This window comes from Battus philenor, unplaced genomic scaffold (assembly GCF_028537555.1).
Source record: "Battus philenor isolate CCGP_79_NKW_IND1 unplaced genomic scaffold, ilBatPhil1.0.hap1 SCAF_4, whole genome shotgun sequence".
NCBI lineage: Eukaryota > Metazoa > Arthropoda > Insecta > Lepidoptera > Papilionidae > Battus > Battus philenor.
Genome location: NW_027181704.1, coordinates 10,603,448 through 10,616,242, shown reverse-complemented (window position 1 = coordinate 10,616,242; position 12,795 = coordinate 10,603,448). Strand labels below are relative to the sequence as shown.

The following is a 12,795-nucleotide window of genomic DNA, read 5'->3' as shown; positions in this document are numbered from 1 at the left end:
AATTATAAATTGTTGTTTTCGTAATATAAAATCGATATTGAAATCATACTAAACTAAAACCAGTAACCAAAATATTTGTTAATTTACATATAAACTTAATGTAAATAGATGCTTTATCTTTCCACGGACCCTTCCGCTCCGTGAAGTCAGTACCGACGAAGCTGTAAAAGCCTCTACGCTAACAGCATTAACACCTTCAGAAACAATAAAGATGCTTTATGATTTAAGTAATGCATACTTACTAATCATAATTTAATTCTAATAATCTATCTGAAGGAAATAAAAATGTATTTTATTATATCTAGAGCATATAATTTTAGCTTTTAATTTTTCTTACGATATATCTATTATAAATGCTGTTTCTTCATCTTGGTCGTTTATTCTTATTGTTGAAGGTCGCGCCCTTCCTGGAAAGTCTTGGTCAAGGACGATCGAGGCGCCTCCACAGATTTCTATGACCTGCTTTTCTGGGGCTTCCGTTATTTTGAGGCCCGTCACCGCCGCACAGAATCTCCCTATCGGGTTAGTGATCGCCTCTCTTTCCTTCCTATGACAACTAGCTTATTTAAACTCTATGGTTACCTTCGAGCTAAGTGGCCAAAGTAGCCCAGAATCCGCTGGTAGTAGATGGTGAATTATGCTTAGTTGAAGTTTTGCTATTAAACTAGTCTAATAAATACTGACTTAAAATAGAAATAAGAGATATTTAATTGCTAGCGAAAATCATGATTTTAAGTGCTTATGTATATAGTTAATTAATTATAATTAAAATGGGACTATATCAAGTCATATATTTTAAAGAAGCACTGGACTGTCTCATTTAATTTTTCGACATACTTATTAATTACTTTTACATAAGGCTTCTGTTCATTGTTCATTGTAAATTTTGAAGTTTCTTTTTTGGAAAGAAAGTTAATGGATAAAAAATAAGAAATCGCAGAGCTGGTGCCAATTAATGAAAAGCATTTAATTTGTTAGTTCCAACGTTTTTAGATTATACTTCATATATATTTTATGAGGTTGCAGTTACTTTTATACTATAAAGGGTTAAGTTTTAGGGAGACGGTCATAACTTAAAATAAAGATTGTCAAAGTTATGAAACTCCAGCCTTTAGTGTTCATGTGAAAACACGATTTTTTTCTCTCCACTTTCTCTTGCTTCTTCCTCTCTTTATTTACTATACTCTTTTAAAATGTGGGGGTTTTTGATACTAATATTTTTCTCTCATCCTTAGCATTTGTAATATGAATCACAGAATAAAAGGAAACATATATGACTATTAATCTTTCCTAATCAACCAAGTCATAAGAATTGACATTTTAACACTACCTTAAAGCTACAACAATGTTAATGTCACTAGCACAGGATCAAAATTAGGTCGCTTGTCACACAACCGAGGCCCCTGTGGCCTCCGGTTGATCTTTAAGCATTTTGTTTAATTACACTTTTATTTAACCTCAAAATAATGTAGCCATAAGAAAGGTTTTTTATTCGTTTCCGATACGTATGGCATTAATTTTTTTGAAAGCTTTTTTTAGCAAAATTTATTATATAATTAATTTAATTTGTAGTGCACATTTTTCTGATAATACGAAATAACTAAGCAGAGTTATAATGAAACACAGAACCGTAATATCTACTTTTAATTCAATAATCGTGTTTTAAAATATTCATTACAATTTTATTTAAATGCGGAATTTTTAATTTTTTTCGATGTTTCATTAATAAAAAAATGTCTCTACATATTATAAATTTACATAAAAAAGTAAAAGTTTATACAATTTTAAGTTATTTTATAGAAATTAATTTACAATTTAATTATTATATGAGTATTATGCACAAGAAATAATTGTTAAGTACAAACGGCTCTATTGTCCTTGTAAAACCACGATGTAGAACATATTCGGAGATAGTATATTTAAGTTAAACCGTAGTAGTTAGGCGTGCGTAGTTATAGTGTAATAGACTTTAATAAGCATAGACTTGACATTCAAATTTTATTTTACGAAAATTATAACTATCGCTAAGAATTTTTTTTTCAAAATTTGATGTCCTAAAATTGTTAATTTATCATATATCTTTAAATCTCGATTTAAAAAAAATATCCACTTAATTATAATTTTTTAATATACTTCTCAACAATTTTATTTTTCTGCTAAAAAATGAGCCACTTTTACTTTTTGATTTTATGTTTACATATAAATTAGATTAATTTTATAAAACGAATTCATTAATAACCATCTCACGTAACAAATGGAAAAGAGAATTTATCTATACTATTCTTAACTCTATATTCATTCCTTTGGTATTTACCCAATGGAAGTAGATGGAGGTACGGTTTTATATAGTCGGGGGTAAGTCGTTCGAAGTTAGTCCAAAGCGAACTGCCGAAGTTGACCATTGACGGCACTAAAACACTGTACGTAACCTGTTATGGTAAATATTATAACAAAAAACTAACAACAGGATGTAACTTTATGTGTTGAAATTATTAAAAATTTTAAAATCAATCTAACATTAATAATATTTTTTCATAATATTAAATTATCTTTGTTTATTTTATATTAAACATAAATGTTTTAATATAATTTTATTTAACGAATTTTGAAGTGAAAGTAAATTAAAAAATAGTGATACGTTACAAAAGAAAAATTGTCCAGGATATAACCCGTAATTATTTAAACCAAATATTTGCGTTTAATATTTTCATTGCAAATCGTGTGCTGGTAAGCGACCTAAATACTGTTAATTCTAGCCAGTAAACTAGCGACGTGTATGTCATTTCTAACTCGTAGTTAAGTATTTTCTAATTGCAATATTTTCACCGGACATATAATCCATTTTTTATCCGTGTTTTGATATCTAATAATCTCTTAAAATATTAAGACACATTTTCCTTAAAATATAAAACGACATTTATTTTATCTATTTTTACGTCAAAAAGTAATAAGTTTTCTTACGTCAAAGTCGCTTTAAAAAATAACGATTTTTTATTCAAATTTATTAAAAACAGATATTCAGTTAAACTATTTTTGTATTTTAGGTATATATTTTGTGTTTTCCTTGTAAGAAGCTTTCAACGTAACAAGTTTGGTTTTAAAATTGAATTAAACGTTGCTCCGTTTAGTTTTTGATAACTATAAAAGGACGTTATTAATTTTCTACACGGTGAAATTCATAGTATACGATAACGAACACTATAAAAACTCATTTTGGTGTTATGGTTTGCATTTAGCAACTACTTTTTGTTAATTTTAAAGGTTTAGAAAAGCCATTTTAGTTAAGAAGTTAATAAGAAACTGTTTTCACTTGATTAACAATTACCTTTTCCATGTCCTAGATATAGAAATGTTGTCGAAGCTGGTATTCTTGGGCCTCGTGGCCTATGCATCGGCTGCAGTGAAATTGCACGAAATGTTTTCGTGGAATGTGATGGATTGGAACTATCCGGACGAGTACTTGAGACAAGAAGCTCTTGTGACCGGTGCCTTAATTCCGGAGAATGCGCTTCCTGTGGGCATCGAAAGGTGGAAGAACAAACTGTTTGTCAGCGTACCTCGTTGGAGGCCAGGTATGTGCCTACTCCCAAAATTGGTCTTTTCTCTTAAAATATACTTATTTTATATATGTTTTATATATATTTATGATATCTAAAATGACTATAGATGATCAATAGGACAATGACCTGTCTGGAATTAAAATCATTTTGATTTTTAAGCAACCTGCAATTTTCATGGAAAAACCAGTAGTAATATGTAAAAAAAAATAATAGACGAATATGTACTTTACTGCCAACACAAATACATTAATTGATAAAGAGAATAGTGAATCGATAAGTCAATTTTACAAAAAATGTCGAATTATACTTGTGAAAATTTTGTAAACACTCGTATAATGATATTGTTATAAAAATTGCAAGGTATTATCTTCAGAATATTTATATTAGATCAGCCTTTTGAACTATTCTAATTCAATCAAGAAATTTAAAAACTCATACAAAATGAAACAATATAAAGTTGGTTCTCTAATATTTATTACATTTGATATATATTGTCTAATAAATAATTCAACAGCATTTTCAAAAAATCGTATCTGTAATAGTAGGTCAGCATTTCGATTTCATTCTAAAATTTACGTCAGTAGAAAGTTTAAAAAATTATCAAAGAATTTAAATTCAAAGAGTGTCTGATGACTTCCGATAACGAGATACGTCGAGTTTTTAAAGTTTTAGAAACCCAAATAGATTAATTACAAAATTGAATTTACTATTCCAAGATCTAAATTTAGAATACAGTTAAGTTATATACTAATGAAACCTTTAAACCTACCTTCATTTAATTACGTAATAAAAAATAATAACATGTACTATATCTGGAAAAAATCCTCGCTAAAATAGAACGAACAAATTTATGACTTGACACGACCAGAGTTAAACTACACAACCGTATGTTGAAACTAGTAAAAAAATAGAGCAACTGTGGATGTACTTCAACTAGAACTGCTTTAAATTTGAAATAAATCCGCTAAGGAATTTGAAACTGATACCTGTATGGAAAACTACGGATTTAATTAATGACCGCATACGCCCGCTAAAAACAACTTTTAGCTTGAAAAGCATTTATCATACGAAACGAAATATCGGTTGTATATCAATAGTGACTGTGATAAATAGCGAAATGAGAGCTTACGCGACCTAACAGGGTGACGTAATTTCTCAGTCAACATAAGTGAAATTATCAGAATTGTAAATTTTTCCTTGTGAAATTAATGGTAAATTTTATTAAAAATATTCGCAAACCATAATAACAGAAGTTTAAAAGAATAAAAGGATATGACAAATTAAAATTCTTGAGATTTCCGTACTTCCAAAATCCATAATAAGCAAACGGTTAAATTTACTAAATGGTAATCATGTATATATTACAACTTAACTGCGTAATAATAATAGGAAATTAATAAAGAAATTTCCTTAAAATAAACTTAAATAGTCTTCAGACCGTCAACTGCTTAAAAATATTATTCAATAAAGAGCCTAAAATGACTGACTCAAACCTTACTACGTTTACTACGTTTTTACAATTTACATGTTGATATGTGTTTTATATAACAATGTCAAATTATTAAAAAAAATAAAACTGTCCTCTGTAGGTTACTACTTTTACAGATCTCTTAGGCAATATTTAAAATCAATTTCGAAACTGATTACAATGTTATTCAAGACGATTACAGCTTGGAGACATTTTTTGAGTATTGCTAAATGTAATGAAACAGTAAACTAAAAATCATAACGGCAATAGTTGAGCATTCAGTAATAAAATAACCAATGTTCTAAAAAAAATTGTTATTTCTTTTAGGAGAGTTGTGTAATAAACTCCTTTTAATTTTTAAAACTAGAAGTAAAATGACATTTGTAAAAATTTCAAATATAAATAAATGAAAAATGAAACTCGAAAGCGCCTTAAGTATTCGGATAAAAGTTTATATTTTCCCGTTAAAGTCAACAAAATGTCAAATATAACAAGTCAAGCCGTACTAGTAAATGATAAATACGTACATTTAAAACTTGCACTTCTTTCTGTATGAATTTAATACGGTACGTTATTTGATATACTTATATATTTTTATTAACATGTGTAATTGTCGTAATTAGCTATTATGTAATATCTATTACATTAGTAATAACTTCATTCAATCCTACTTGTATTTTAACGACTGACAAATTAATGTCGAGCAATTTGTAACGACACGTAAATAAATGTCGTTTACATTTGTTGATTTTCGACACTATGTTATTTTGTTGTTAGAGCGATAACTTTTACTAGAGTACATCTAGTTACTCTAGTTGGAACTGACTATCACATCACCGTATAAATTACTACCTGCACAAACGAGTTATAAAATCGTGCAAGCATTTTAAACTGGGTCAAAGTCAAACAGTAGTGTCAAATTGTGTTTTGTCTACAACTTACTGTTTCTGACCACAAAATGCATGAACACTACATAGATAGGTTAAAGTAATTAAAATAATTTTTAATTAATAAATAGGAAAATACCACAAGGCAAACCGTTATTAATTATCTATTTCCCGGTATTTATTTGTATCCCGGTATTTGCTTAGTAAGATCATTATAAAATTTAACCAAAAGATTATATTTATATACGTATATGTTTCACTAAGTACAACGATATTTCGTCAAAAATACATAACTATTATTAATTTGACTAACAAGTCTTAGCCAGACAATAGTAGTATTACAAAGGTCTGAATGAAAGCAAGAGATCCCCTTGGGGATCCCGGCGCCAGGTCACTCCATGGAATGTCCACCAAAACGCAATAAACTAAAACAGTGTGTATCGCCTTGAACCTAGGCTCCTGTAGTTTGATCTTTGCTACCAATAATGACTTTTAGACAACGCGCCATCTGACCTGCTACTCCAAGCCCACGGAATGTATAGAAGCCAATAAAGAAACAGTAATAATGCAAATCAAAATAATTTTTCCACATAAGATCATTACAATCGTTTGTAACCGTCAGCTTAAAGTTTATTTTAAATCGTAACGCATCACCTATTGACAAAAATTGACAAGAAACTCTCCTTTTGTAATTTTTTTTATGATTATATTAACAATGCTTTTTATCCTCAAAAATAGAACAATTAATATTCGAACATCTTTATCGTGAACATTTTTAAAACAGAGTATAACTTGAGTTTACTAAGAAATATTTTTTGATAACATTAACATTCACTACAAGAAAAAAATATCGAATACAAATTCGATACAAGTACTAATAAATACAAATATAAAATTATGTGTATTGGAGGTTTTTTTATTTCAAAGCAGGAAGTAGCAATACTTAGTAATGTATATCGCTATATATAAAATAGACAAAATCAAAGCTTAAACCTTTCGGCATGTAAAAAACATCGTTCGTATACAAATTTCTACCAAAGAAAATACAAGCTGAATGTTCTTTTATACATATACTACTGCAAATTTGATTTTGTCAGACACTTTGTTTTTAAGTTGAACTACGTAATTTTTTTTAACAGTAACAGTTTGTAACAGTTTTTTTAAACAGTATGCTTGATATTGCTATTTAACTTTCTACTTTACTACCTTATTGCGTCAAGTTAGAAACCGCGATAGATGTGAATCTGTTAGAGTAAATAGCTTACATCACGATCATACAAGCGCTCGGTAATGAATAGTAATAGAAAAGAATTGGGCATTATACAGTATAACTAGCGGAGGTGTTACTACAGTAAATAAACCTACAGGTTTTCTTATCAGGCTTCATCATTATCATTTTAGCCGTAGGACATCCACATCCAGGCATAGAGCTCTCTAATAGATTTCTTATGAGACAGTAAGAGCGGGTTGCATCCAGAACCCGTACTTGATAAGGTCATCTGTCCGCATTTTAATAATTATCCTACACTACGCTTGCCGATCCGTTATTTTCCATTCCACCTTAAAGCCCTAGCCCCTCTCAGACTCGCGTGCTGTGTAGGTTGCATACTGCCACTTCATCTTGTCCATCAATCAATGTTACTGTCGTCTACGAATCTCATTCCTGGTTGGAGCTCGTAGGAAAATTTCTTCATGTCTAGTAAAGTAAGACCAAGATTCACTACCATAAGTCATCACTGGTACCATACATTGGCCGTAGACTCGTATAACCAGCGTGATTCAAAGTAACTGCAAGTGCATCTATACTGTATGAAATTGTCCAATATTTATTTTAGTTATCAACGGTCTTAAATCTACCTTTCGAGTAATAAAATAATACATCTGACGCTCGGCCTCTTAGGCCAATTAGAGTATTAGAGATTGAAGGCATGAAGGATTTCTTACAATACCTATCTCTCATCAAGTTATACAATTAAAATGTTTTAAACGTCAAGGTTTCTAACTTAATAGACTCATTACCTACCTAACATAAAATAACACTCCGACCCTGATCTATCACAGCTATTTTATTGTTTTATATTTCATATCATTGATTTGTTACTATATGTACTCCGAATAATACAATTAGTGATAAATAGTCTTACATTATACAATTACTTTTTCAATATTCGTACTTGTTACAAAAGTTCATGCAATCAATTGGTGCGTAGTACCTCCCAGTATTAGACATGCGTGATGAAAGACCGGTTAGCCATATTTTAGTAATTGCCGCAAAAAAAAACTGAAGAGCCAACGCCCTCTTTTTTAATATCCGGTCACTTACGCAAAAAGAAAACATAACAGTAACAATACAGATAAAAATAATTTATGAATATATATTGTTTATTATAAAATGTTACGTCAAATTTAACTATTACTGCAGAGTTGCATTGTTTTACCACCAGGAGTGGTTTCATTTAAATTAATATTTCTTTAAAGTACCTTCACTTTTGTAATGATTTATTATCAAATTTTAAAACATGAAGTGCATGGGAACACCTTCGGGTGCAGTTCGCTGCAATACAATTGCATGTAATCCAAGAACAAAACGGGTCCTTACTTTCGTTTGCGCAAATGCTTGTGACATAATGATTAACTTCGCATAGCTGTCAATATTACAGGTTTCTGTAAGCAATATAGTTTTGTTGTATGTTATTTTGTATAGATTGAAATTTCTACGTTCAATTTAAACATTATATTGTATTGATTCAACATAAGAACTAACACACTAGCCATTTTATTTTTATTAAAGAAAAAACAAAATGTTAAAAATACAAGTACGTCAAATCTTATTAAAAATGTGATAAATGTATCGAATGATAACTAAATATTCTTAATTACCGTTCACATCCATTACATACATTACAACGTAATTGATATAAGCGGATTCCATCAGAATATGACGAAATATCAGTATTTTTTATCTTTCCGTTTCATTTAAACAAAGCTAGAGAAACGCATGGCTGGATAAACAGCTTTAAAAACATGATTTCTCCACGCATAATCTCGGAAGTTTGGTAAGTTGAACCGTTATTTCGAAATGTAATTTTGAATAATTACATAAGGCCCTTCAAAAATGCTATAACGTAATTCTTACCTACAACAAGTTTCTTTTATAAGAAGACGTCTGATTATTATTACGGCGCTTATTATATCTACTAAAGAATATTGAACAATTACAAATTAACATGAACAAATATTACAATGTTATAAAATTTAAAAGAAACACAGCAGAAAAATAAGTAGATGGTGTTAATTTTTTTTGGATTCAGTAATATCTTTGAGCAGTGTCTCTAAATATCGATCCTGTTAGGTTTTGTATGAAAAACCTAAATTTGCGATAAGACGAGAATGCAAATTTTCTATATGACTTCATATGAAACGTAACAATCGACCTAACGATATTCTCAGCTAAAATTCCTGAAAAACGAAGCATTGGGTATTACGTATCTACTCTCAAATAAGTAAATGTACGTCCGTCATTTCACTTAATGCATGTATTTTGTTACCACTGATCGTGTTAATTTTTATTCAAACAATGTAGTACCTCACTTTAAATTTAGAAAATGTTATTTTATTTATTTATTTTCATATAAAAGACCTGAAAATGGGCATTGAGAACAAAAAAAAACATAAATTATTGAAGAAATAGGCAGTCGTGGCGTGAACAATTGATAATTTTATAGATAAAATTCACAAAATTTTAGAACTCTAAAACGTGATCGTAGTCACGTGATTTTTAATTGATTTAGATAGACTGCCGCTTGGATGACGTGTTCAGTGTAATTGATATAAATTTTGGAATAATGTTTCAACTGTCTGTTCACGGGGAAGTAATATAAATGTTTACATAGTTTTTAATGAACCTATAATTGATTTAATAATGTATAAATTGATTTTAAAACGATCAATTTATACCTTAATAATTTAATTTAACACTTGCTTTGCTCGTAAAAATTCAATTTTCAATAAACTAACACGTCACTCGGACAAAACTTACGTAGCATAGTAACCTGCGAAAGGTTCATCTACCCACATAGTGTTAATACAATTTTTAATTGTTCGGCACTGTCTTTTTATCAAATGGCTTTCGAGTACATCTGCCGCCTATGCCTTAATTTACGATGCGCCTTATTTTACAATTATTACATCACTAATATTTGATTACCAATTCACTTCATACTACTTAAATACAAATTTACTTTAATTGAAATTATAAATCAAATAATTTTTCGTTCTTTTCAGGTATTCCCGCAACTTTGAATTATATCCCACTCGACGCCCCACATGAACCATCACCTAAACTGACCCCTTACCCAAGTTTCAAAGGCAATGAATTGGGTAATTGTGAATCTGGTCTCAATACCGTATACAGAATTAAAGCCGACAAATGCGATCGTCTCTGGGTTTTAGATGTAGGAACATATGGATACGGTATGACTTATTCTTCTATTTCTTCTTTAGATTTACAATAATCGATTTACTCTAATAATTTTCTTTTTATTTTCAGACCCAAATGTAACAAATTTGTGTCCCTATTCATTGAACGTTTATGACCTAAATACTGACACACGCATCAGGAGATACGTTTTCCGTCCAGAAGATATTGTTTCAACAACTTTTATAGCCAATATTGCCCTTGACGAAGGTGCAACTTGCGAAGATACTTTCGCATATTTCTCTGATGAGTTGGGATACGGACTCATTGCTTACTCTTGGCAAGAAAACAGGTCCTGGAGGTTCAGCCACAGTTACTTCATGCCTGACCCACTGGTTGGAGATTTCAACATTGCCGGTCTTAACTTCCAATGGGGCGCAGAAGGTATCTTCGGTATAACGGCGTCTGCTCCTGGATCGGATGGTTACAGAACACTTTATTTCAGCCCACTGTCTAGTCACACTGAGTTCTCTGTCTCAACACGAATTCTTAGAGACGAGTCGAAAGTAAAGGGCGCATCCTTCAATGATTTTAAGGTTGTTGGAGTACGAGGAGCCAACGGCCACACCACATCGAAAGTAATGGATGATTCCGGCGTCCAGCTCTTTAACTTGATCGATCAAAATGCTATCGGTTGTTGGAGCTCCTCCCTGCCTTATAAACCTCAAAACATCGCCATTGCAGACAAGGATGATGTAGGTCTTGTTTTCCCTAGTGATGTCAAAATAGACGCCGACAAAAATGTTTGGGTGATTTCAGACCGTATGCCGGTATTCTTGGAATCGGAACTGGACTATAGCGACATAAATTTCAAAATTTTCACTCTTCCTCTTTACAACCTTATTGAAGGAACCGTGTGCGAACCACCGGCACCAATTATTTCACCAATTATTTCAACCTCAGCACGACCAGAGCTAATCCCTAAAATGCTCACTCAAGCACCATTATATGGTTTTTCTCTTAACAACCCTTCTATTACTGTAAAGCCTTCATTTTACCCTACCTTGTCTTATAATATCCCACAGTTGAGATCTGCCAACCCAAGTTCTAAAGTATCAAGTTTTATTGATTTTCCAAGACTACCATCGTATCCAGTTATTGTTTCCAATAAAGGTAACTCAGACGCTTTTAACAGAGAACCTTGGTGGGTAAAGGGCAGTCAGGTGCGCGGGTCTGGGCAGCAATATTAAGAACCGCTATATAGTTTAACTGTATGATAGTATGTTTAAAATATACTTTAGAATATGCACGTTACATTATTGATATAAAAATCGTCCTAAATACAGATATTACACACTGAGCAAAGTTCCGTCTTCAGGAATTGTTTATGTGTTCAATTTGATTATTTACTTGAATTGTTTAATTTAAGTATATGAGAATGAGAAATGAAGCTATGTTTTTACCAAGAATGTTGTTGTATGGTTGTAATAATGTATATACGTAATTATTTTAACATTTTGTAAGCATGTACGTATATTTGTTTTTGTTTGCGTAAGTGTATGTTAAGAATGTAACAGACTGCATGTATGAAAAACAAGTGAATGTTTATTTAATTTTTTATTACAAGGACTATTTAATTTCAGTTTTAATCATATTTTTAAGTATTATGGGAATGCCAACGTTTTTATAATTAGGCTTGAAAATTGATACATCTTTTGATTAGTTCTGAAAACTGTGCCTTTAAAACTGAAAACGTTAATTGAATGTTCTAATAAAATACAAAACGTTAAAAATTTTGTTTTTTTTTTTTAAATTTATTTAAATATCTTATTTATGTATCCACTCCTCTCATTTAATCTATTGAAACTTAATATATTAACCTTAACTTAAAAAATATTAACAATAATTTTTACATAATTTTTTTTATGTTTAAAACATTTCTTGCTTGAGGAAAATATAGAAGACTAAATTTCGATTCTCACAAACAAAACTATATTCACAATGTTTCGATATGCTACAACACTTAATTAAAATTATCTTGTTAGGTTAGTTACTTAACTGAAAAACAAAAGAAACAACATTTAAAACCCTTATCGCAGGTTTTTGTTAATTGTAACAATCAAAACTTTTCGGTTTAATCGCCTTAGTAAATATTTTTTTTACCAAATGTCAAAACAGCGATGAAGTTTAGAGTGTCCGATAATAACGCGGTAAATCCAATTTAGGAAAAGCAACAATATCTATATTGATTTTCTTTACATATGCAATCAAAACGTATAAAAGAAAGTAACAAAATAAAATAAATATTATAATGATAATTTATTTACTTAGAATTAGTATAGTATAGATGAAGTAACGATATAAATTTGAAGAAACGCTAATGTAGGTAAATCATTAGAAAGGCATTGCAAATCCTAAGCCGTCTTAACGAGACCATGTCTCGTATCAGGTTATTACATAAAT

At 30.3% G+C, this 12,795-nt stretch overlaps 1 protein-coding gene across 1 annotated transcript; it reads left to right on the top strand.

The window, feature by feature from the left end:
- Positions 1–2,382: 2,382 nt before the first annotated feature.
- LOC137928587 (protein yellow-like) lies at positions 2,383–11,953 on the top strand. Its single transcript, XM_068771466.1, has 4 exons — positions 2,383–2,420; positions 3,342–3,572; positions 10,200–10,388; positions 10,465–11,953. Exons 2-4 carry the CDS (start codon positions 3,350–3,352, stop codon positions 11,580–11,582), a joined length of 1,530 nt encoding a protein of 509 aa, XP_068627567.1. The 5' UTR covers positions 2,383–2,420; positions 3,342–3,349; the 3' UTR covers positions 11,583–11,953.
- Positions 11,954–12,795: the final 842 nt, after the last annotated feature.